The 26,642-nt window shown below is 43.7% G+C and overlaps 1 protein-coding gene across 1 annotated transcript in view; it reads right to left on the reverse strand.

Annotated features, from left to right (window-relative positions):
• Window positions 1-297: 297 nt before the first annotated feature.
• Window positions 298-26,642, reverse strand: part of LOC147656341 (uncharacterized) — an 84,058-nt gene continuing 57,713 nt past the window's right edge. Inside the window, exons 4-5 of the mRNA XM_086915785.1 lie at window positions 1,149-1,282; window positions 298-1,067 (exon numbers count right to left, since the gene is read on the reverse strand). Of these exons, the coding sequence (XP_086771911.1) occupies window positions 1,178-1,282 (105 nt within the window). The 3' untranslated portion in view covers window positions 298-1,067; window positions 1,149-1,177. The remainder of the gene's footprint in view (window positions 1,068-1,148; window positions 1,283-26,642) is intronic.

The following is a 26,642-nucleotide window of genomic DNA, read 5'->3' on the forward strand; positions in this document are numbered from 1 at the left end:
ACACTTTCTCGCCTCCCCCCCTCTCTCTCTCTCTCTCTCACGCGCGGCTCCTCACGTTATCCGGCGTCGCCTATTCTCTCTTTTTTTTTTTGTTCGTCGATCGCAAATAACTCTCCTTTACCGACCCTTCGAGCGTTCATGATTCGGAGGAGGAGGAGGAGGAGGAGGGAGGGGAAATTGCCTCGCGATGTGAAATGGAACGGGAGAGGCTGCAACCCTTTGGCTCCAAGGGGGGAGGAAGAGGGTTTTATCGGGTCGAGGGAAAGTCTTTTTCGGTTCTGATCGGGCTTAATTGACCGTGATCGGCCATCTTTTTTTTTTTCTTTTTTTTTTTTGTAACATTTTATTCCTCCAATCTCGAAGAAATGGAGCGGGAATGGAGGGGGATGGGAATGTTGTAAATTTATTTATCAGGTTATGCGGTGCCTTTTCTTCTTCTTCTTCTTCTTTTGGCGTAACAACAGTGACGCGGAGCGTTTTTTCCTTTCCTTTTTTTTTTTTTTTTTTGTTTCTCTCATCCTACGGCGAGCAAGTAAAAGTAAGCGAGTCGAAGATCGTTGCATCCAATATTTGCGCAATATTTCCTATACAGTTTTAAGGAAAAATCAACTCTCCTTCGAAAAACAATGTGCTATACGAGAAATATTATAATAATAGAAGCGAAATCGATCGGATCGATTTGTTGAAGAAGCCAGCTCGTCGAGCGATTGAGAGGGGAAAAAAAAGAAAAGAAAAGAAGAGGGCTTCTGTCGAAAAGCTTGGAAGAAATTGGCGAGGAGATTCGGCGTCCCTGTTTCCTCCTCTTCTCTCGACGGACATTGAACCACGGCGGTTGGATTCGAGGTCGAGGGGTGGGGGGGAGATGGAAGCAAAGTTAGAAGTTCTTGGCTACTCTCGCTCTGCCTGCGCACTTTCTCCCGCGGTCAACACCTTTCCATCGATCCAACCTCCCTCCACTCCTCTACTCTCCTCTCCTCGTGCTCGAGCGACATTTTTCTTCCCCTTCCTCCTCCTCGTCCTTCTTCCTCACCAAAAAGTCTCTCTCCTTCCCAACTGTCACAATGCATCTACGATGCGGGCGTGGTTTATGCATCAATAAAGTATTAGAGATAAATCTTTTCTAAAATTCAGAACGTGTATTTACTTACTTTCATTTCCCCCTTTTTATTATCGTCGTTCATTGTAAAATGCACGCTTTTACAAACGTCACTTTCCCATTATTTTCGTCCTCTCCGGCGGCGAGATAAAAATTGTTTCGTTTCATCTCGAGCCTCTTTCGAGCCTGTAACAAGAACATACGTATGTTTATTCTTACTTTTTTATACACTTTTTGTAATTTACAAAATAATTAAGATTCGCATCGTCTAGTATTTGATTTTGGTTTTGGCTGTGCTAAGAGTAAAGTAATAAATAATAACAATCTTTTGTAACTCGTGTCGATCGCGGGAAAAACGATGACAATGACGGCATCGGGAGCTCGAGCGAGAAGAAAGTGAGCGCGGTGGAAAAAAGGGGAGGAGAGAGAGAGAGAGAGAGAGAGAGAAAGAGGCGAACGACTGGATTTTCTTCAGCCCTCGCCAGCTTTCACTCGCTTCGAGGATCGATGGACCTCGTCCTTCTTTCCTTTCTTTTTTTAAATCTTTAAAAAATATATAATTCAATTACATTTATCGTTAAATTAAACTGTTGTTCGTTCATCCTAAATTACATAATTAATTATTTATATCGATATAAATGTGACATAAATTTCATACATTTTTCTTTTATTTCAATCCAACGTCGCATCGGCGATACAACGTCGAATAGGCGATAATTAAAAATAGAATTCGAAATTCCAATCACGCGATAAGAATAATTCTTTTCGATATAGAGAAAACAATCTTTATCTCCGATTATTCGATTCCCTTATCGATCGAAGCTCGAATTCCTCTTCCAACTCGGCGGAGATAGATCAAGATATAAATCGTCCAATTTTATATCGAGATACACAATGTTTGCCGCGATCGCGTGCCCCAGATTTCGAGATAGTTATAGTTATCGAAAACGTTGAAAATCGATTGATGAAAATAGATTGTAGGGGACGAGAAAGGGGGCATCGTGAAATTAACCACAACCTCTGCCTAAAAATCTTATTTGAGAATCGAATTTCACGAAAAAATTTTATTCTTGTCGAGCCCCAAATAGAAAATCCTTGCAAACTCGAGAAATTCGCAAAAGGGAAGGAATTTCGTTTCGTCGAAATTATTTATCGATCGTGTCGATCGAATTTTTCGTCGATCACGCCGTTACGCAACGAAATCGAACGATAAGCGGATATCGAAACGATCCGATAAGGAAGACGAGGGGAGGAATTCTGTCTTTCTTTCTTTCTTTTTCCCCAAGATCAGAGGTGTCAATACGCGCCAATGCGATAACAGGTGGTACTACGAGTCGATCGAGTCGGCTACGTGTCAACAACAACAACAACAACAACTATATAATTCGTCTTAAAAAAAAAAAAAAAAATCTATCCAAAACGATTCAAAAAAACGCGAAGAACCCGCTTTTCCTCGCGAGAAGGAGGAGGCGAGGTCGAGGGGAGGGGGAGCGCCCATGGGAAGGTTGGCCAAAGTTGAACGTTTAGTTACGTGGGACGTTACGTGGTCGTTGCTCGAAAATTCGCGTCACGTTCGAGGAGGAGCGATCGTGGCGCCATCACGTAACACGCTCGGCCAGGTAACGAGGATAATATCCGGCGAGGCTCGAAATACAGGCCAGCTCGATTAGAAAGGCCCCCTCGGTTCGAGGAGTATCGCCGCTCGTGGCCCGGTTCGACCGTGTGTTTTCGCGCGGCAGTCTAGTTTCAGGCCAAAGTAGGCCTCCACGCTGCCTACTATCGCGCCACTTGACCCCGATATACCCGCCATCGTCCCACTTCTCTTTCACCGGCTTGTTATTATTATTATTGTTGTTGTTGTTGTTGTTGTTGTTATTGCTATTATTATTGTCCTTTCGTCCTTTCTCTCCTCGTTCGACCCTCCTCCTTCTTCCCGTCCCTTCTGCCTCGAAGAAATAATCCTCGAAGGAATAATTTTACTTTGTTTCCACGGGCCGTGGGAAAAAGTTGACTGGCCGTGCAATATTTGTGTTTGTACCGTTGCGAAAATAATAAGTCGAAGCGATTTTATTCGTTAATTCCTTCTTGAAATTTTACAATCCTCCCTCGAATCTTTCACACTTCCGCGTCAAGCATTATAAAAAGTCTTTGGATATTTAAAATAAGTGTGGCCAAAGCATCGATCGAAATATCAGATTCAACTTTTGGGGAAAATTTTATAAAGGCGAGGATGGTGGTTTTCAAAATGATAGACCGAAATTCACATCGAGGAAAGATAAATTGAAAGTTGACCAAAGTTACACGTATCTCGAGTGACATTGGTTCTCGGATGTTTGGATAAAGTGGAAAAACGTAGCATTGTGATGAGAAACGGATACTATATGCCCGATAATCGTACGCGATTATGGACAATAAAAATCCTAAACGATTGTTACGAATAATTCATTCTTACCAAGAATTGAATCCGAATCGAAATATCAAACTTAAACCCTCGCCAGGGTTATTTGGCCAATCACTCGATAATTTATCGTTTATTCGAGCTTATTATTAAGACAAATAATTCCTAAGCGACACGAAAGCAATTTAGAGAAAGAGAAAATTCACCTATACCCTCTAAAGAAAAAGAAAAAATGTCGTTCTCTATTAAATCTTGAGATTGCGTAAGACGATGATTGGAAAATGAATGAGCGGAAAGTTCGGAGGGAACTGGCCCTGAACTTGAATTCGGCACACGGAGCGAGTACCTGCAGGGTTCAACGTCTTGGAAAGTTTTTCGAGAGTGTCCCCCCTGAGAGGTGCGTTAACTCTCTCGAAATTCCACGGCGCTCACCCATACGCATCATCGAGAATTACATTACCGAGGAACGTGCGTGAATTACGCATGCGTGATCGACGCGCCACCTGTGAAACTCTCGAGTTCATTGCCACGGCCCCTCGAAACGTCTTCCTTCCCCGATTCTTCGCGAGCCTCTGTCAACGATTCGTCGATCTCATTCAAACTTCTCGAACGATTCCCTCCCTCCTTCCGATTCGTTCGAAATCCTCCGTTTCCGATCCAGAGGATAGAAAAATTGCTCCAACCTTTAAATTAAATTAAATTAAATTATTCGATCGATAAAGTGGAGATCCCGTTCTCCTTCGATGGAGGAGAGAAAAACAGGGGAGCGGGGGAGATCGTTCCCAGAAAACGGTCCAACAATCGAGATCGAGAATCTCTCCCTCTCTCACTCCCAACACCAGCACCGGTTTACTCCACTTTCTCTGCGCGCGACGCTTTTCACATTCTTTCTTTTTCTTTTTTCTTTTTGCGGGCGCGATCGGATATGACGTGAAAATCCGCGCGGCGGTTTCACGTTCGGGATCAAAACTTTCTCTCCCCGGTGGAGAGAAGAGCGTTCCACGAGGCGATGGGAAACGATGGTGGTGGCAAAAGTGGGTCGTCGCAGTGAAAACGCGATCTCTCGGTGATCGATTATCGGCCGACCTTTTTCTTCTTCTTCTCCTACGATTTTTCTCAATTAATCTATAGAACTCTTTCTCTCTCTCTCTTTCCCTATCGACGAATATCGATAAAATTGGGTTGAAAACTTTACGATCTTATCGTCTCGATCCCGAACGATGCAGAAACGATTTTCGGTTCCTTTTGTTTCCCTGGTTCGGTTCGACGAGATGGCGCGAGAGGGCAGTGCCTAAGAGCAACCGTTTCCAGGATTGTTTCCTATCTGCGTAAATCCTCTCTCCGATCGCGAAGAACGCATGCGCGAAAAGAGAGAAAAAAGAGAGGAGGACGAAAGAAAGAAGGACTCGTCCAGTTTAAAACTTGCATCTCCATCGCTGTTCCATTTTCTTTTTCTCTCGCGTCAACGATCGGACGTCGATTCTCGCACATCGTTCGATCGCACGTACGTGTGTGAAAGGGGACGTAAAGAGGTAAAAATCGCGGAGAGAAACGGAAGGGAGTGGGGAGGGGAGGAGGGGAGGGAGAGGAAAAAAAAAAGACTTTCTCCGGTTAACTCTCGTTCCGCGCCTACGAGTATAACCACGCGGCGGCGAGTAATACCTAGTCGCCGCGAATTAGTGGCGCGATGAAAGTGCGCCGCGGATACGGTATAATCATTTAGATAATCGGTGTGAGACAATCCATCCGTGTGCAAGAGGAGAAAATCATCGGCCACGGCCAAGGAAAATTCCGCTTTCGAATCTCTCTCTCGAAGAAAGAGAGAGAGAGAGAGAGAGAGAGATATGGCTCGTTCCAACGCGACTTTCGTGACAGGGGAAGCCGGTTCCACCAAGGTTCGCCGAGGATTTCTAATTCTCTCGTCGCAGGAGGAGGGAAAAATAAATAAATAAATAAATAAAACGGGTGCAATCGAGAAAATTCGAAAGATATCATAGATTCTTTTTATATAAGTTACAAAACCATCCAGAACAGATGGTGTAAGTAGATTTGATAGACGGTGGCTCGATTTCGGATGGAAAATCGCCTCGATCCGAGTGGAAAAAGGCGAAACCGGTTGGCGAAAATCTCACCGGTTTTCCACGGGTAACGATGCGCAGTCGTAACGTAACGTTCTCGAATAACCGTGGCCCCTCGCTCGATGAAAGTATAATCGCCGTATAACCACTTGGGTAATAGGGAGAGAAGTGAGAGATATCCGAGAGAGGAAACATCCCGATTAGAAACGGTGCCGCGGTATGACGGGAATGAAAGGGACGAGGGAGAAAGGTGGCTCGCTTAGAGTCGGATGAAACTCGAGAGATAACGCGAGATTTTTTTTTCATCGAGACACGCGATCTCGACGATGAATGTTTTCGCACTTTTCTTCGATTTTTCGAGAGAAAGACGTTGCAGGTTAAACGCATAAATAAACGTACCGATTTATAGATAACGTTCGACAATAATAAAATTAGAAATGAAATTGTGCAAAATTTCGGTGAACTTTAAAACTATTTGTAACCGTTCCGATTCCCGATGAATCGAGAAGAAATCGTGGAAAATGGGACGAGTGAAAAGCGTTTATCTCGCGTTTATCTTCTTTGAGGAAAAATGTTATAGATTACGGCCACTTTCTCGTCGTAAATGAAGAGCGAAAAAGCGAATCGGTTACGTATCGATAACGCTCTTACGATAATGCAATAATGATAAAATATACGAAAGATCGTTAGAATTTACAGATCGAAACCATAGATGTGAAAATATTGAATAAAAAATATGAACTGAGTACCTGTGTCCTTGAATCTCCATAATCCATCTATTCTTGTTGACTAAACCGAACGTTTCAACAATTCGAGCGAGAAAAAAAAAGAGAGAAAGACGAAAAGGAGGGAGCGTGTTTTTCAAGAAAGGAAAGGACAGGAAAAGATCTTGCGGTGCTCCCTTCCAATTCTCGTCGAAACTCGCGTAACACGGCCGCGACACGCGATGCACTTTCGTGAAACTTTCAGCTTTCCATCGGCCGCGATACGAAAGGAAGATGGTGAAAAGAAACCTCTCGTCTCCCACGTTAGCCGCCATTTTCAACAGAAGATTAATGCGCCCCCTAACGAGGCCGCGCCTAATCGCGCCCTCTGTCAGCCCATTGTTGTCAAACGGTGAAAATCGTTGGAAAGTCGACGAAGCCCCTTTCCTTCCCCTCGACCTAGCCTTTTCAAATCTCTATCGCGTTTCTCCAACTATTTCCACTGTCTCTCCTCTCCTTCCAGTCGAGATCCAGAAAATAATATCCCTTCGAATTTAATTAAACGTTCCTTTACACACGCGCTAATACCTATAATAAAATATCGTGTTAACAGGATGTTAAGGATATAAATTTAAAATTGATCGAGATTGAAATTTATTCGTAAACGAGTGTGTATAAGATTGAGCTTATTGTCATTATAGAACGTAATAGTAAGAAAGAAGGTCGGACGAAGAGGCGAAATTCGATTGGAAGGTATCGTTTCGTTCGTGTCTCGAGCGGATACGTGTGTCGGAAGCGATCATTGGCCACCGTGGCTAAGAGAAAGAGAAAGGCGAAGCGCGCGCGCTTCGCGTCCGAAGAAAGAAAGTGCAACGACGATGACGCGTGGCTCCCTCCCGTTCGACAAGAGAAGCGATGGCCATGATTCCCTCTCGAAAATGAACTTTTTCCATTAGTTAACTTCTCCTATTTTAATCGCGGAAGAGAGACACGCGTCGATTCGAGTTTAAGATCGAAGTTAAACCACACCTTTTCACACATCTTTTAATGCAAGTAAGTACAAAGTTTACAGAAACAATTCTTACGATTTAGAGAATCGATTCCATCGCTAGTCACAGATATTCCCACCTCGGCTGTTCGGGCAGCACGTACACCTTCGCGTGTACTCCTCTTACCCGCCTGCCCCTCTTCCTTTTAGGTCGCTCGGCAGGGAGACCAGAACCTACCTCAAGATGATCACGCGACCTGAATCATCGCCACGTTCGACAGTCGAGGCGCTTTGCCTACGGAAAATATAATAAGCTCTCCTCCACCCCTTTTATGCAATCCTCGCGATCCACCGGAACGGATTGATCTTTTTTTAACGAAAATATTTGTCCAATAATGGAAAAAAATCGATGGAATTCGGAAGATGAATTTTTTCGACGCATTGCACGAAAAATTCTCGAGATTGGAATTCACGTATAATATAATCCTGATATCTATGTACATACGAAATTTTGGACTTAAACGTTTGATTTCATTTGATTTTCGGGTGTAACGAAAATTGTGAATCCAGTAAAGAAAGGGGAAAATAAAATAGCGGGCACGTCGAACGATCCAAGTACAAGTTTTTATTGCAAACTCGACCTTATTCGAGGACGGTTTTACGTGGCTCGTTTAAAGCGGTTTAACGAGGATCGTTTCCCTCGAAACGAAACAGCGCGAGACGACGCTGGGCGTATTTTTTGAATAATATCACGGTCACGGTGAGAGTGGACTAGTAGATTGCTCGTGTCGTTTATTTTGCATCGTCGATTTTACGGGAGGTGGGGGCGTCGTTGATGCTTGCGTCACAAGCGCAACGAGGAGACCGTTCCACGTTACATTCGTTCGATTCGCGAAGAAAAAATAATTCGCGGATTTTTGGGGATGGAGTGGATAATTCATTCGAGTTTTTTGAAAAATTAGAATGTAACGAGATTATTACATAGAAGAATCTTTCGTATCTTTAAACGTCCAATTCCTATCTTTTCCCCCTTTATTCCAATACGAATTCGGATTAGTGACAACTTATAGACACTTTGTTCAATTTTTTTTTCTCAACTTTAAGACTCGCATATCCATTTCACATCGAATTCTTCCAATACAATTCCTCCTCGTGTACCCATTTCATCTCGAATCTTTATTTTTCAATTTTTCCAAATACATACATCCCATATTTCATACGAAATCGGACGCCTGGTACCTATTTCATCTCTCAATCTTTTCACGCGCCTAAGCCTTATTTTTCAACTTTAAGACTCGCACCACATCCACTTCACATCGAATTCTTCCGATTCTTTCCTCCTCGTATACAAATTTCGTTCTTTCCATCGATTTTCAAACCCTTATTTCCTCGCCTCCAGCTTCTCGATCACTTCTCGACTTCTTTCGAAGTTCGTCTCGCGCACTTTCCCCTCCCCCGAACACTTCTCGTTCCACGGCCACCTCTTTTTCAACACGACGAGCGGCAACACGTCCATTCGTCGAACGATCGATCCCGCGGCCACGTGGCCACCGATCTGTCCCTACATTAACACGTTACGTAACAATAACGGGATCGCGTATCGGTTTCCAACCGCGTTTCTCGCCATCGAGCGTAATTGTTATCTTCGGTGAGTCGGGCACGGCCTATATTTCCCTCCAAGGCCGAATCACGAATCTTCTCCCCCTTCCCCTTCTTTTGTCCAAATCCGTTGCGCAATCGTGCCTACGAATCTCGACCGGCTTGAACCGGCTGCAAATCGGACGAGACGAACTCGATTCGATCCAACGGCGATCCTTTCTTTCTCGAGACGATGGATGAGGAACTCGACTCCTCGAATTTTTCCAAAAAACCTTTTTCAAAAATTTGAACGAATGAAATTTGAGAATTCTCGTGGAATTGAAAGCTCTCTGGAGAACGTGCCATTTCTGGAATCTTGAGAAATTTAATTGGAACGACGATTCTTCTGATTTTTCAAAAATCTTTTTCAGAAATTTGAACGAATTTCTCGTCGAATTCTTCCGAATCATAATAAAATCTCGGCTGTCATCGATTTTTAACGGATACTCGAAAATCATCTCGTGAATATCCTCCCATCTTTCGAATTCGATTCGACAATGGCGAGAAAAAGACAAAAAAAGAATTGCTATCAAACAATACACGCACGAACACTGCCGTGACCTGGGTCACCACAATGTAGAGTTCTAACTCGAAAAATTTTCGAGGCGAAAAAATTACTACCAGAGCCGAAACGATCGATCGTAACTGGAACGCCTTGTTTCGCTCGTAAATCGTTTCGCGACGGATTCGATTACCCGCGCGGGTTTTGCATTTCGCGGTTTTAGTGTGTCACGTGAAAGTTCCGGCGAGGATCGCCTCGCCTCGCCTCGCCTCGTCTCTCCCCCCTCCTCTAACGGTTTCGAATCGGCGAAATGAGGCTACCGGCCGCGGAAAAATCGGCCTCGCCTTAGAAAGTTGACCGCCGCCAACTTAATCCCGATAACTAATCCCCCTCCTCCCCCCCCCCCTCGATCTTTTCCATTCGTCCTAACTCTTTGCAAGAAGATTATCAAGGTGACAAGAGTCCCTAGAATGTAATTATATTATACATATATTCGCTATCAATGTGAATTAATAATGCAAAATAATGTAACCTAACCTAACTTATTTACTAATGTAAATATATATGTGTATAAAATAAAATTTAGAATAGGCGATTAGCATTTCGTCTCGATAAATAGAAATATTCGATAGATTCGAATGGGTTGAGCGAAAGAAAGCGTCGTCGAAAATCCATGGTGAGACACCGAATAATTGGAAAAAACTAGAAAACTCAGGATTATGACGAAATTATAACTATTCGTGACAAATTAAAAAACAACACCTCGAATGGAAAATGCAAAGTTTGATTGACTTTTCGAATTGAATAAATAACGTACTCTACGATGTCGCTCTAATAATAATCTAAGTAGAAGTTGATGCGGCATAAAACTCAAATGGACGACAACGTTAAATGCGCGAACGCTCGGCTGTTATCGCTCGTTTCGATCTCTCTCTTATTGCGTCATCGAAAAGCGTATTATGAAAACTCGAGATCCAGATCGGTACAACAGGACTGTATCGATAAAGCCGCGTTCCATTCCGCTAATTCAACGTGTTTCGTAACGCGATGGTAATTTCGTAAGATTTGCTCGAACCGATAGAACGAATTTGGGATGAACGAGAAATATTTCGAAGCGAAGTAAAATGGCTGGAGGAGGAGAAGACACGTCGAACGTATGCGTGTGTGTGTGAGAGAGAGAGAGAGAGAGACGCAGTCGAGAGACTGTGTCACGTGGTATCGAAAGTTAAATATTATTCCGTTTATTTTTATTTTCGATTCACATTCGATTCGAGGCGTAACGGTATTATTGATCCCGGTACGATTTATCCTTGGACTGAAATCCAGAGTGTGGGGGGAGGGAGAGGAGGGGCTTGGAGAGTTTGTTTCGTTTAAATTGGTTTAAAATCGGTGGCGGTTAAAAGTGATTAGCGAGGGAAGGGAGTGGGGGTAATCGGCTCGACGACTCGAGCGAGACTCGACGGCGTAAATATTACACGAGAAAGACGCGCGTCGTCGATCAGCTTATTTGGGATACGAACGTTAAACGATAAAAAAAAAAAAAGAAAAAGAAAAGAGGAACGAGGTGTTGGTACACGCATCAGACGATGATTATCGAGCGATAAGCTTGTTTGCGGTGACATTAGACAGCGTCTGGCTTCCCCTCTAATTGCGCAACCATCTTTTTTTTGTTTATCGCGTCGAAATCGGCTTTGTAATCCTCCCGCCGAGCAAACACTCTCCGATATCATCCATCCTCGAACGGAATGCAAGTATATCTCTTTCTTTTTTTTTTTTTAAACGAAAACAGATTCCACAGAGTTTCACATATTTTTACGATCGGTCTTCGATTATTGTTTATATATATATATATATATAATAGAAGAAATATCATATCGAAAAAAGAATTATTTCGAGAAAGCTTTGGAAAAATTGATAAAGTATTTCTTTTTTTTAAACAGATTCGTCTTCGATCATATGTATGTATACAGTCAAATAAGAAATACTGCATCGAATCAGGTTTAGGAAAAATTAATTAAAAAAGAAGAAAAAAGAAAAACTTGGACTTGAACGAATTCCACATCCCTCCTCCCTTTAATTTCTTTTCCCCCCAATTCCTTCTCTCGCCTATTTTGAATACCCTTGTCCCGATGTCCCACTGGTCCACTCACTCAGGCTAATTTCTACCGTCGCACAAATATACACGACACGACATCCGTCGAAGAAACGGACGACATAAAAGGAAGTGTCGGCCGCGCGGCCGACTATTTCCGGACTCGATCGTCCACGTTCCACGATCTTTAGCCCCGCGGTAATTGGGCCGATCTCCCCCCTCCTCTCTCTTTCTCTCCGTTTTTTTTTCCTTTGTTTCGACGATCGACGCTTAGACACCGTCACCGCTTCGACACGCGACGGCAATTCGAAAACGAAAAAGAAAAAAAGACAGACGCCGAAATCGCGACCCGATTTCGCGTGCAATCGTCCAATTAGTCGAAAGGAAAGTTTAAGATAGATCGATAATTGCGATTTTTTTTTTTTTTTTTTTTGGAAATTTCGTTCGAATTTGAAAATTTTCTATAATTCTCCCCTTCGAGTTTGAATTCAGAAATTCGAATCTGGCCGATATCGAACGAAAATTGAGAGAGAGAGAGAGAGAGAGAGGGGAAGGGGAGGGAGAAGAGCCCTGCGTCGATGAAATTTCAAAACGGCGGCATTTCGTTGGAATTGCGAATGGGCCAAGTCGAGTTTTCTTTCGCGGCACGGGTTTGGAGAGGATCGGGCCAACAACGTTTGAGAATGATTCTTGGTAAGGAACGTGGTTGTCGTTGTTCCAAGAGGATGCAACGAGGAAATTCCTAATCAACATTTCCCAATTCCACGATACGGCCGCGTGTATCGAAAGAACTTTTACGCAGCGGCGAAGACGACGACTACGACCACCACTCGGTTGGGAAGGTGGCCAAAGATTTTCCTCTCCCTCTCCCCCCCCCCCCACCTTCCCCTCGAGTTAAATTTAAATTGAAATTAAGAGGAAACGAGGAAGAGGAATTCTTCTAAATTCTTCGCGCGAAATGTCGCGAAACAACGTTGACGTTTCGATTTCGAGGAAAGAACAGGAAGAGAGAGAGAGAGAGAGAGAGAGAGAAAAAATAAATAGAAACGATTCCTAAAACGGTTATTTAATTGATAATTAACGAGAGATTCGACGAAGATAGAGCGAAAACGATAGCTCGTTCTTCCGGTTGACTCATCGGCCAACCGATAACCGCGTCGAATAATCGGCTTACGTGTTCCGCGCCACGTAGAAGGAAAAAGAACGGAGGCTCTCGTTTCGAGGCCCTCGCGAAACGCCCCCCCTCCCGTTTCCCGTCGACGAGGATGGCAGCGACGGCGTTCCAAATTTTCGACACTGGCGATGAAAAAAAATCGCTACAATAATTTCATTCCCGACCCAAGAATATTTTTTGAGGCGATCTATTCAAAAATTGCTCTTATATCTTAATAATAAGAGTTCTCTATCCTATTTTAAGAATAGTCCTAAAAGTAACCAATCTTAAGAGTATCCTATCCTATATCTTACGTTGAGGATATCCTATTTTAAGAATATTCTATCCTAATAGTATCCTAAACGTATCCTATTCTAAAAATATTCAATTCTAATTGTCCTATCCTAAAAGTACTCTAAGGGTATCCCGTCTTAATAGTGCTCTCTCATAAGAATACCTTGTTCTAAGAATATTCTATGTAAGAGGATAGCCAGTCCTGAAGGTGCTCTATCTTAATAGTGCTTCTTCCGTAAGAGTGTCATATTCTAAAAAAATATCTTATCTTAATGATGCTCTCGTTTAAGAGTGCCCTATCCTAAGGATATTCTAGTCTAACAGTGTCCTGTTATCCTAAAGCGTCTTGTTTGGTAAGTAAAACTTTCGAAAAATCGGTGGCCCATCGTCAACCCTATCCTGGAGAGCATTGAAACATCCAAAAAAAAAGGAGAGGGTGAAGAGGGATGGATTTTTCTATCGGTGACGTAAGAGGTTACGCAGGCCGATTGCCATTGCAATTATCGTTTATTGCGGCGACGCGATGTGCCGTGCGCGACTCCCAACAATAATAGCGGTTATTAATACGTAATGCTCGTTATCGGCCGACACTCGGTGATATAACGCGTAAACATCGATCCAAGCCAAGGAGAACGGTCCCCAGATAATTCGTTCGCCGATACTCGTGATCCTCGACACCATTTTTCCCGTTTCTCACTTTTTTCTTCTTTTCTTTCCTTTTTCTTTTCGAAACCCGCGCCCGAATCGACGAGCTTTCGTGAAAAAAATTCTCTCTATTCTTCTCTCACGCCGCGTCCCTTACGCGTTTCTCTTTTGATATTTCGATTCGAGTCGAGTCGAGGCTCTTATCGGCCTCCCTATCGAGCGTCCTTGTACCGCTTTCTTTATCGCTTGGAATGATAGTTTCACCGTGATAATTCTATATAATTCAATTTCGTTCCATTTTAAATTATCGTTAGGATTTTGTTGTTGGATCATCGTTCGATGACGTAACAGATATGAGAAGAACTATCGTCGTACGTGTCGATAGATCACGATACGCGCTCTTTCTTCTTCTCTCTCTCTCTCTCTCTCTCTCTCTCTCTCTCTGTCCGATTCTTTTACAATTCAATAACCCGATAACGGAAATACATCGAATTTCCAGCGAAACTGCAAGTTTTTTTAAATAAAAAGTTGCACGCGTTTTTTGCGTCGAGCCGTCGAATTATTCCATCGATTTTTCCATTTTTCCCCCAGCTGAAACATCGACCTTCGGGCTCGTCCGTGAGCGCTATGGAATTTTCTTCGATCCACGTCACCGTTAACTCACCGTTGCCGTAACATAATACCACCTGCGCGATATTTCAATCTCGCGCTCTCAACTCGCCAGGGACCAGAAAAAAAAAACTCTATCGTTTCTCTCCCTCTCTCTATATCTCTTCCTTTTCTTTGTTCTCTCTTTCCTTTTTCTCCCATTCTTCCTATTTTCCGCGGAAGGCTGGATGCGTCAGATTCCTCAAGAACGTCGCCGCAAGAAACATGGATGGAAAATGGAAACAATTCTCTTCCTGATCGACGATCGGATGTCGCATGCGCGCGCGCGTGTGTGTGTGTGTGGAACGGAATCACGTGACGAATACGTGAGAGGAATCGTATCGTCGTGAAGAGTTCATCGATACTTTGGAATCACTTTCAATTCAGGAAAACTCGTAGATAAAAAGATATATATATATATTTATATTGTGAATAATCTATCGATAAAATGTATTTTTGAAATTGTATTATTAATTGCATCATAATTGTATCGTTAATATTATCGATTTCTTCTAAACCTCGAAATTTAATAAAATAAAACTTGATCCTCCACCTCCGCAAAAATCATCTGGTAAATGATCAATAACCTTTTAAAACATGACTCATCGATCGAGCCCTTAAGAAAATATAATAATTACACGTAAATTGTGATATTTCGAACGAACGAAAGTTGACGAACCGTTGTCAAAAAGAGAATTATATTTTACAAGCTAGGTAGTGAAGATAACTGGTTCCCCGAATTACACGCGTCATTAAACACGTGTGCTGGACGGTTAGAGCAAAAAACGTCAACAATAACATTCAGTTCTTCCAGAAACTACGTTAACCAATTAGCGAAGGACTTTTTAAACTAGTAACGTCTGTATCCAACCAACAATAACCTCAAACGATATATATATATATATATATATATATATATATATATATATATATATATATATTTATTATTACAACGACGATCGACTTAACGATTCCAGTTATCACTAGATACTATTGAATAATCGATTACGAGAGAATTAATTACTGCCCAACTTTGACCTTGCCCGAATAACGCAGATAATCCAAAATTCCCGATCGTTTTGCACGCGAACGTGTTGCGGCGTGTCACTCGCGCAACACTGACCTCACCAACTTGGACAGCCTTGCGCGCCCTCTTTTTGCCCGCTTCTCTGAGCGGCAGAGCCACGATCCGGCCGCGTGCGCGGTCCTTTTTTCGCGAGGCGAGCCATCGAATCCGCCATCTTTCTCTGCTTCGAGAGTGTATCGAGTGTACCGTTACCGAGAGGAACGAGAAGCGGAGATTATATATACATATGTGTGTTCGCGTGTGTGTGTGTGTGTGTGTGTGTGTGTGCGCGCGCGCGCGTGTGTGTGTGTGTGTAATGGAGAAGGCGAGGCAGATCGGTGGCAGAAAATGTCACCGGCGATCTTATCGATCCGATCACCTTCGACATTGTTCGCTTATCCACATGGATAAGCTGATTTATGGGCCTGTGGAGAGTGGAATGAGAGTACGGGTGTAATGAGGTCTGTAATGGTTAGATGGTAGATCTTATTACGAATCTGGTTTAACGAGCAGTTTGCTCGAATGTGGTTTAATGAGATATAATGTGCGTGTGTATGCGAGTTCCTGAAACTTTTGTCTTGAATCGTGTATTCTATCAAGCTTCGCGACATTTTGTAATACTCCTCGCGTAGAATTGATGACTCGAAAATCGTTCGTTCAAACTCGTTTCTCGAAAATCTAATCTGATCTCGTCGGGATAAATAAAAGTAGAGGACAGAAACAAAAAATCGTTCCGCGCTTTTCGTGCAGAGGAGAATGAAATTTCTTCCGCGTCCCGGCCACGGTTTTCGATCGCGTTTGGATCGATTTTTAGGGACGACGTTTTATCGCGTTCAAAACGTTGGATACCCGTTTACTAGCCGCCGTTACATAATAACGATTATACAAGAGTTGCATGCTGCGGTCGGATCAGGGCCAGCGCGATATTACGTAGCAAATAAATATATAATTGGGTTGGCTACGTGTATCGTAGGCTCGATCCAAGGCTGGGTCCATGACATAGAATTTCAGAATATTCTGACGTATTATATACCAACCGATTATAAACCATTACAGAGAGAAGAGAAGATATTACAAGCTGGAAGTTGTTCGATGCCAGTTTCGTCGATCCATACATTGTTCCTTCTATCTCTTATTCTTCTCTCCTTTCCCCTTCTCTTCTTTTCTTCGAACAAGAGTAAGAGAGACGCGAAGAAGATGATTTCTCCTCTCGATAACCGAACGGGAGAGGGGAAACGCAGATATTTTCTCGGATGTGATGCGTAGAATTAGTCTCGTCATCGGGGACGTTATTTATAGAGAGAATAATAACCGTGGAGACACGGTGTCCAGTGCCGCACGTTTATAAAGATGCATCTCCATCGAGATTGGAGGCTGATTGGAATGACGCGATGAGAGGCAGGTGCGATTTGCAAAGACGATCTCGAGGAACAATGGAATGTTTAATCGAATCGTGAATCCATCTGAGAAACCTCCGACTTGCATTTTCTCACCGAATACGGCTACCTCGTTCCTCTTCTTTTTCCTTTTTTTCTTTTTTTTTTTTTTTTTGAAAATTGAAATAAACCGATCGAGATCGAGATCGATGCTGCGTCGATATAATGGAAATAAAATTTGTAGAAAATACTCGAAAAGAGAACGCGCGCGATCCTCTCTTTCAAAGATCGACGATATATATCGATCTCGGAGAAATTTGCAGAACTCGAAAGAATTCCAAATATTTTTATCCGCTCGATTTAAAATCGAAAAAAAAAAAATTCAATCCGAACGAACCATTACTTCGACGATATATCGATCTTAAAGTAAAGAAATTTGCAGAGAACTCGAAAGAATTCCAAATATTTTTTTTCGCTCGATTCAAAATCGAAAAAAGAAAAAAAAAAAAATTCGATCCGAACGAACCGCTACTTCGAGACCGAACGATACATACCGATCTTGAAGTAAAGAAATTTGCGGAAAAGGTAGAAAGAGAAAGAAGAACGCTCTCTTTGTACTCGAAATATTTTTTGCGCTCGATATTCGTTCACGAGTTTGACGAACGAGGCATCCGTTCGATGAACCTGTGCAGTGCCACGAAAACGGCCACGTGTCGCCGCTGACTCGATTTTCGGCTGCGACGAGTGAGGCTTGTTATCGAAGGCTGACGAAGCCTTCCCGGAAACCGCGAATTCTCGACGCGATGAGTCGCGACGAGTTTCATCCGACTTTCACAAAATAACGTAACTGCGCGTTCTTTATCGCGTTCGATTGGAAACCATATAACGCAACGTAGAAAAGTCGATACCGACTGATAAAAATCGTCGCGCGAGACGCAATTAGCAACACACCCTTTATCTGAAAGATTTTTCTTTGCTTGCAAGAAAAAAAAATTTCGCCAAACCGTTAAGGCCGCGGGAGGAAAAGGGAGGGCGAGAGGTTAAAAGTAGCGTCCTCGAAGAATTTTCTTCGCGTATTTTCTCGGCCTGATCCAGTATATTCCTTATCCCTTCGATCGAGAACAAACTAATTTCGATTTCGTTCGGGATGGATGTACAATCTCATCCTCGTCGAAGGAAAAGAAAGGAAAGGAAAGGAAAGGAGAGAAAAAGTTATATCTTTTAACGCGAAATAACGCGACAACGAGTGGTCCGATAATAGTCGATCCCTCGCGAGTTGTTGAGAAAAACAAGTTGAACGGCCTTTTCGCGGTGGAATCCGGCGGGAAAACAAACGGGCCCGGTTCTTTTCCGTCATCCTTGCCTGCCGGATCGTTTACAGGAAAGGTAGGGATACGAAACGAGGGATAGAAAAAGGAAAGGAAAGAAAAAGATAAACGTTTAAAAAGCTTCGTTAACGTTTTCTCCCTCCCGCTTCCGCGATCCAATTGCGACACGCACGCTCGAACAAAGCCGCGAGATTCGTGCATTCGCCGCGCGAAACGTCGTTTTTTCCTTTTTCCTTTTCTCGAGCGGATCGATCGCATCAATGGAAACCGTGCGGAATACCGGAATCGATGACTCGAGGACATTTCGGTTGGACGCGAGTCGAGGAGAAGGCCGCTGCGAGCGTTAGCCCTCCTTCCGTCCCTCCCCTTTGCCAACAGTGTTGGAAATCGCCTGGAAATCGAAGGATACGCGCGACCGTGACGATTATTAATATGAAAAATACGATACGGAGGTTGGAAATCTGGCAACCGAGCGCCGTTGACGTTTTTTCGACGAGAGAGAAGAAAAAAAACGTATTTCGTATTATTATTAACACCTATCCGTTATAGGGATTAACGTGTCTCTTTCTTTCTTTTTTTCTCGTCATATTACGAAGTATGATTCGATTGTACACGATTGCACTTTGTTCGCAGAGAGGAGAGAGAGAGAGAGGAGAGGGAGGAAGAAAGGGAAAAAGATGATTAACGCGTCGACTGTCAAGGTGGCAAGTCGGGGGAAAAAGATTTCGAGATATCTTTGTCTCATTATCGCGTAGGAGATCCATAGAGGAAAGTTACGAGCTCGAAACGAATAATTCGAGCGTTTCAATAATAAGTAATTTAGTCGAAGTAACTTTATTAACGAAATTTTCAACTATAGCTATATTTTTCGACGCCCAATTCCGGATGAATCGTGGTTACGTCGATTTTTTATTATTATCACTATTATTATTATTATTATTATTATTATTATTATTATTATTATTATCATCCAAGCACTCGCGTAAATAAACGAGATAAACGAGAGAAAGAATTCGTAACAACGGGTTTTATAATCGAATTATAAAATTATTAATTATCCGAGGGAAATATTAGGGAAGTTATCTTCGAAAATGCGTCATTCGTATTCTTTCTTTGTCCGTCGCGCGAACAACAATTCTATCACCTCTCGAAGCTTACGCTTCGAAAATTGATCGCGTGACCCAGCTACGGGAGGAGAAGCGCGATAAGCGAGAAACTCGACTCTTGGAGAGAACATTGGAAAAAAGGGAGAAGGAAAGAAAGAAAGAAACACGATTGGAAGATTTCCGAATCTTGGGGAGCGGAAAAAGATTGAGTTTGCGCTTTGAGGAGAGTTGGAGCGACAGAGAGAGCGCGAGGGGTTGAGAGCGGGCCGGGCGGGAGGGCCTTGGACGGGCTGTCCTTGACTCAGCACAGTTACCCCGGCTCCAAGTGTGACGTCATTCCGCATAACTCGCCTAATTGCATCGTTGCTGCTGCACTCGCCCCACTCCCCGGCTCCCCCTTTCTACCCCCACCACCGCCCTCCACTGACCCTCCGCAGCCCCACCACAAAAACCGCGAATCCCTTTCCGTGCCGCCTCCTCCCTCCTCCCAACCGGCCGCCGATAGCGCTAACTAGTCCGCGCTGCTACTACCCTCCCCTTCCCCCTTTCCCCTCGCCGACCGCTCATCGTTTCTGCGATTTTTCGCTTCGGCGTTACGAAATAGGACCCCTTGCCTCGTCCGCAGACAGAGTCTTGTTAATTGGAAACGATCTTCTATATCTGCATTCATCCAACGCGATTCGATAAGTTCGGATGATCGAGAGGAGGGGGAGGAGGATGATGGATCGGATTTTACAATTGCGAATTACATCATGAACCTATTTGTACGTTTGGATTTAATATATATGTATACGAATTAATATATATATATATATATATCGGTGGAAACGTTTGGAGAAACCAAAATAAACGTAAATATCCGATAACCGAGAGATTGTTGCTCGAGGCTTGTTTATCAAGTTAAAACGCAATTTCGTATTAATTTTGACTCATTTCAAATTAGTATTGTACTTATTACGATCAATATCCGGTTAAACTTTAATCGGCGAGGATTGTACGAGGCTCGATGCGTAGGAGGAAAATAAGAGAAGAATCGAGAATCGCGATTTTTCTTCTAAAAGGAATACGGCACGAGTCGTTGATCGCGATGAGTTTCGCACGGGACGACCGTGACCGTGCACGAGTGTCGAAATACTACTTTCCACCGGATCGGGCATCGTCTCCCGTGACATTCACGCGGTCAACACGAATCGCGTGTGCCGCCACGTGCGTCTGCGCATCGAATACGTATACGAATGTATACGAATTCGGCGGAACGGCCGAACGTGACACGATCCTTGCCCGAATTGCGCCGAAGTTCGCACCGAGTAGAATCGGACGTAGCCGATCAGACCGCGCGATTTGAACTTACTCTTCCCTTTCTTCCTTTCATTAATAACCTTTCACATTTCAATTTTGTATTTTAACGTAAGAATAGATTGATTTATATAAAACGCGTTTCATAAACGCGTTGAACGTTCTCTTTGTCGATTTTTGTATATTTTTGCACAAGCGCGTGATATGGAGATAATAACGAGGTAATGATTAATTTTTTAAACGGTGCTTAAAAAGAAAAACAAAAATGACAAAGGATACGTTCGATTATTATTTAAGACAAAATGTTGGAGGATAACAACGCGCATGAGGAAAGAAAAATACGGCTGGTTTTCCTTGGTTTCACCCACCCGGCCGCTATTTTGCGATTCGATTTCTTTCCCCGATGGTCGCGACCCTGAACCCGTGGCTGTGATCCGCGGAGGTCGTGTCAGAAAAAATCGAGGATGGTATCGTTTCGACCCTGGATCGAACGGACCCTGTATGGCACGGGCAAGGCAGCTGGCAAAGAAAGAAAGAAAGAAAGAAAGAAAGAAAGAAAGAAAGGAGTCATCGACTCGCGTTTGACTTGGCCTTCGGTTATTAGCAACGCAAACTGCACGCTGGCCAACTGCAGCTTTTCTGCGTTGCAACAGACCCGAACAAAATATCCGACGACACTTCCTTCGCCATTATCCCATTCCTCGCTCTCTCCTATTCATTCTTATCGAGCCGAGGAAATAAAAACCGAGGCAAAGTCGAAGTTACATATCCACATCTAAACAAATCCAGATTAGATAAATTAAACAAGGTAAATACTTATGAATTTTATCTCTCCCGATGATAATGTAATTAAAAAAAATACAATTTCTTCGTTTCCTTCGTCACGATCCATCGTTCGCTTTTTCCATCGTCGTTCGTCCAGCGAATATTTGCACGCATTTAAAAGGAAAAACGTGGTTTTAGACGTGGAATTCTAAACCAAGCGTACTCCGCCGGCTATCGTTCGATGATTCACCTTATTCATCTCTCTCTCTCTCTCTCTCTCTCTCCTCTCCTGGTGTTTTCGCCACGATAACACCAGAAGGCGAGACGAGAAAAAGACGAGACGAAGAGGGATAAAGAAAGAAAGAAAGAAAGAAAGAAAGAAAGAAAGGCAAGGGATCGATTGAAATTGCGTTACACGCGGCCGTGTAATCGACCAACGATATTGACGTCAGCCCGTTGACCGCGCTCGAATATAATTATCTTTATTACATCTCCTTTTCGAGGACACAATCGGCGCGGCGATGGCCGCTCGATCCCGATCCGGGCGGCGTATTCGTGAAAAAATGTTCAAGGACGAGGCTGCGCGTGCCGCAGCGCGCCGGTCAGAGATGTTTAACAATAAGTGCAGCGCGCTTATGACGAGTGAGCCGTGCGCGGCCAACTTCTCGTTTTATAATATACGCGCGTACGGGCAATTTTCGAAGAACGTACGAAAATTTTGTCCACGGATAATAATTATATTCTATTCCATTTTTTAACACATTCCATTTCGTTCGTTATTTTCTACGTTTCTCTACGGGGTTGAAAAAAAAAAAAAAAGAAAAAAAAGGAAAATTGATTCGATCGGAAGGACTCGACTTTATAAACTCAAGCGGCACCGATTAATATAATAACTGCGCCTCGATCCCCTCGCCTATCCTCTTTGTGCCGCGTCGATTTCTATATAAATACACCTCGCACCGCGCATACGCCTCGTTTCAATTAGGCTCGCGTTAGGTGCACCGTTGCAAGGTAACCCGGCATTTCTTTGCAAATCGTCAGTCAACCCATCAACGCGGTTTACCCCTCGTGCGCGGCCCAAGGCCCCCGCCTTGACTTGCTCCCTCCATCCCGTATTTATGAATCCTACATCTACATCACAAGTTATATATATATATATATATATTTATTCTTCAGAGACCACCCTTATCCGATCTTCGAACGAGGCTGAAGCATTTTTCTAAAAATCTTTCGAGTTTAAAAAAGAGGGAGATGGAAAAAATCGATGGAGGCGATATCTGCTTGCAACAAATATCCACTCCCTTCGTCTCGTCCAAGCCTCGTTTCCAAGAAATTGGTCGTTTCGAGGCCGAAACGCGCGAGGATCGGATGATCGGGGGTCCCGCAGGAGGAGGAGGAGGAGGAGGAGGGCGAGCGCATAGAGGAAGGAAGGAAGGAAGGAAGGAAGGGAGGGAGGGAGGGGGTGGACGTGGCTCAATAGGTGACCTTGGCGAGCAACAGAGTCCTTTAAGAGCCGAATGGTCAACGTTCCAGGGACCTTCGGAGTCTCGTAGTCACGGACGGCCAAACTGCAACCGAGCCAGACGCTCCCAATAAAGCTCGCTCCTCGCATCTGCCTCTCTCCGCCGGTGCACCAGTCCTCTCCTCCTCCTCCTCCTCCTCGTCTCCGTCGTCGTCGTCGTCGTCGTTCCCCGAACCGAGGCCCCCCCTCTTCCTCCCGGCGAAGAAACTAAATCCGGCCGTTTCACGCGAGAAATTCCTCCTCGATTCCTCCAAGAGAGCTAAGAGAGCTTTTCCTATGGAACGCGCGACCTTGCCACCACGTGGATCTCCTCCGAGACTTTTTATATTTTCGAGCACGAGTTATAACAATTCCTCGTCCCGATTTCAATTTCGAAAGGATTCGAAGAACCTAGCCTGATCTAAATTTTATTTTAGTTCGCAAGGAGGAATTTTCTTCGACGATTTTTTTCGATGACACCTGAACTTGAGGTGGATCTGAGTTTAAAAAATTTCCTTCCCGAAAATGTTTCTCGATCTTCGTGAAATCGTTGAATTTTCGACGAAAGAAAAATTTTCGTTTCGATAACGTTTCGAAGATAATCGAAGAAAATTCTAAATCCGAGAGAGGAGGAGCGCGTGACCTTGGATTCAAATTCTCTTCTTCAAATTGAAGAAGCTTATTTTCAAACTGGTGGATTAGAGATTGTTTAGGCTCGATTGCCAAGGACGGTCCCGTGGAGAAGAAGAAGATGGTCGAACAGCTGTTCCGCGCCTCGAAGCGTGCATTCTCGACGACAGGCGGACGCGAGATTTACAAGGCTTTTAAACCCCGTCCTCTCATCGGGAGAAAGGAACGAAATTGGCTCGATTCGGTCGATAATTCGATCCTCGTAATACTTTACAACGTATTATTTTATTTTAAGGACACGTCGATTTCGAGAGGCGACCTCTTTGTTGTCGAGCTCTTTTAACTTCAATAACTCGGCCATAAAATGTCGATAAAATCCCTTAATGTTGCTCGTCACTGATCAAAAACATTAGTTGTTATATCTATAAAAAAGAATTCTCAACGTTCGAATCACGATAAAGGAAAGTTAGATGAGTAATCTTTAAATCGTGATATTGAATCACGAACGCGTGGCGAACGACTCGAGGATCGTGGTGATCGAAATTCGAATGGCGGCGAGGGGAAAGAAAAGAAGGAAAAAACCGCCTGGCACGCATAACGGCCAATTAATTTAATTGCGCTTAAAACGCGGGTACCAATGTGCCAATTATGATAATAACGTTTTTAATCGATCCGACCAGAGAAGTGTCACCCGACCGAATTATTAATTCCACGTTCGTGCCGCAATTCACCCATCGAGGTGAATTCAATATAGGCAAATGGTTAGACGCGCGAATTTCGCGATCAAAACTCCCTCGAAACGCGCCTGGATGATTTTTGAACGTTTCCACTTGTTTCTCGTAATTTCACTCACTCGAGAAGAGAACTATCGAGATAAGATCAAAAAGTGTTCCGAAAAGTGTTCAGAAACAGACGGATAGAGGTCTGAAAAAAGAAAAGAAAAAAGAAAAAAAAATCGAACGAGTTCGAAAGATTCGCAAAAGGACGAATAAAAATCGGCGAAAGGATTATCCTTTAATATGGGGAGAAATAACACTCGCGTCTCTTCGAGAGAGACGAAGCGCGCGAGAAAAGAAGAGAGACAAAGAGAGAGAGAGAGAGAGAGAGAGAGAGAGAGAGAGAGATAAAGCCATTAATTCGGCGGGCACAGAAGCAGCGGGGAAATAACGTGATGCATAGGTGGCTAGTAGCACGGCGGAACGATGTCTCGAGGCCTTAACGTTTTACGATTTACCGACTGCGAAATAAAGTACGCGCAGCCGAGGCGAGGCAAGCCGACCGCGTCGCTAATGTCAAAGCGACGAGAATTAACGGCTTCCCCCATCGGATAACGCACCTTGGGCTTAAAGGTGCCTGCGCGCGTCGCTCCATCTCTTCGCCCCACCCCTCCGCCCCGCTCGCCGCCGCCTCTTCACCGATCCTGAGAGAATAGATAAACAATTCTCTCGAAATATCGATGCAATCGTATTTGTACAGCTCCAATTATATTTCTCGCCAATCGAGAATAAAACTAGGAGAGAAGAGGAGGTGGAAGGAGGCGATAAATTTTAAATCGATCGAACGATCGGTATTTTAAAAATGATTGAAACGCAAGCAAGGGCGGTACGGGATATAATGGCAACGAGTGAAATCGCTCGTTCTTCGTTCAGTTGTGGCCGAGGCCTTAATTCCGCGGCTTAGATCCGGTATTACACGGTGGATACACGTTACAACACACGGTCGCTCGTATCTTTCGGCTGTCAGGGTGGCTGTTAACGTAACAACGAAGCGAAAGAAAGAAAGAAAGGAAAAAATCCGTTTATTACGCCGATCGGGCGTAGCGAGTTGTGCAAGACAAATCTCTAATCCGTTGCAATAATCTCCGCAGACATTTAGCTAACCTTTCCTTTAAAAGGGGTTGCGAAACGAAGTACGCTGCGGTGCGTCGTACTGCGAGACCTCGATCGTTGCTCCATCCTCGGTTACTCTTATTATTTACAATCACCCGGGCAACCCAACCTTCGTTTTATCGCGTAATTGGGCTTCATCTCGCTCCAGCCTGATTCTCTTTTATATATATATATATATATGGGTTGTTCGGAAAGTAGTTTCGTTTTTTCACACGAGTGTCGCTAGTCAAACGTTTTATCCAGCCAACTTCATTCTAAACCGTGTTGCTATTACGTATTTCGAGAGTTGGTATTTCGTAATTCGTTTAGAAGAAAAATTCGTTCGTTTCTGTGCGTGTTGTTGTGTTTTTCGTGCGTGATAACAAAGTTGCAAGATCAGAAGCAGTATTTTCGGCGTATTTTATCTTTTTGTTACCGAAAAGATATGAATGCTGTTCAAACAAGAAAAAGGTTACGCGAAGTCTATGTAAGTACGCCACAGTGTTTTCAAAATTTCGTTCCGACAAATGCATCGATCGAAGCAAACCGACGAACAACAACTCGAGAAATCGCTACGTGATCGAATTCGACTGTTAATAATCGCGTGAAACGACTCGGTATTTCGCGTACGATCGAGGAGGACGAAGCAAAGAAATTTGTCAGGAAACGAATCTTCGAATACGATTCCGTTCGAGAAACACAAGAGTATCTCGTAAGAAAAGAAACGAGAGTCAGTTTCGACTTTTTCTCGGAGAGGGCGGGGCGAAAATTCGGGAAAAATGTCGGGCGAGGGCAAAGAAGTTAAGTTTAACTTTGAACCGGTCGTCGACGATAGAATAAACCGCAGATCGATTTTTCGGCTGGAAAAACTCGCGATAAGCCTCGCGCTAATTGCGATAAAGGAGAGAACGCGACGAGAGAGGATTAACGATAGAAGGATATTTATTATCTGGCCACGCTTCGACGATGATTGCCTCGACTTCCGTCCACGCTCGTATCTATCTACCTCTCGCGTGTATCATTGTCACAAATATATACATATATATACCACTCATCGATAGTCCAACGTTTGCGCACGCGGTAAAGATAACGAATCGAAAATCTGGAAATAGTTTGAGGATATTTTATCTTCGTCTCGCCGGACGAAGAAGAAGAAGAAATAAAAGATAAATCGGGGAAAAGACAAGAAGCTGTTTTCTCAACGAGGGAACGTTCGAATTTGCTTGGACTTTATCCTTATCCCAAACTTTCGAAAAAGTTTCTCGATGAGAGAGAGAGAGAGAGAGGGGGGAAAAAGGAGAAAAAGACACCGAGATCCAACGACCTGCGACGACGAAGGCGGTGAACCGGAGTTCAACGATTCGACCAATCGTTCCTCGACTTTGTATCCGCGCGAAAGAGGGAATCTAAGATAGAGAGAGAGAGGGTTGGGGGAGAGAGAGAGAGCGCTCGATATTTTGGGGTCGGCTA

This window comes from Apis florea, unplaced genomic scaffold (genome assembly GCF_048593485.1).
Source record: "Apis florea isolate Af1SG1 unplaced genomic scaffold, ASM4859348v1 contig_3793_pilon, whole genome shotgun sequence".
Taxonomy (NCBI): Eukaryota; Metazoa; Arthropoda; class Insecta; order Hymenoptera; family Apidae; genus Apis; species Apis florea.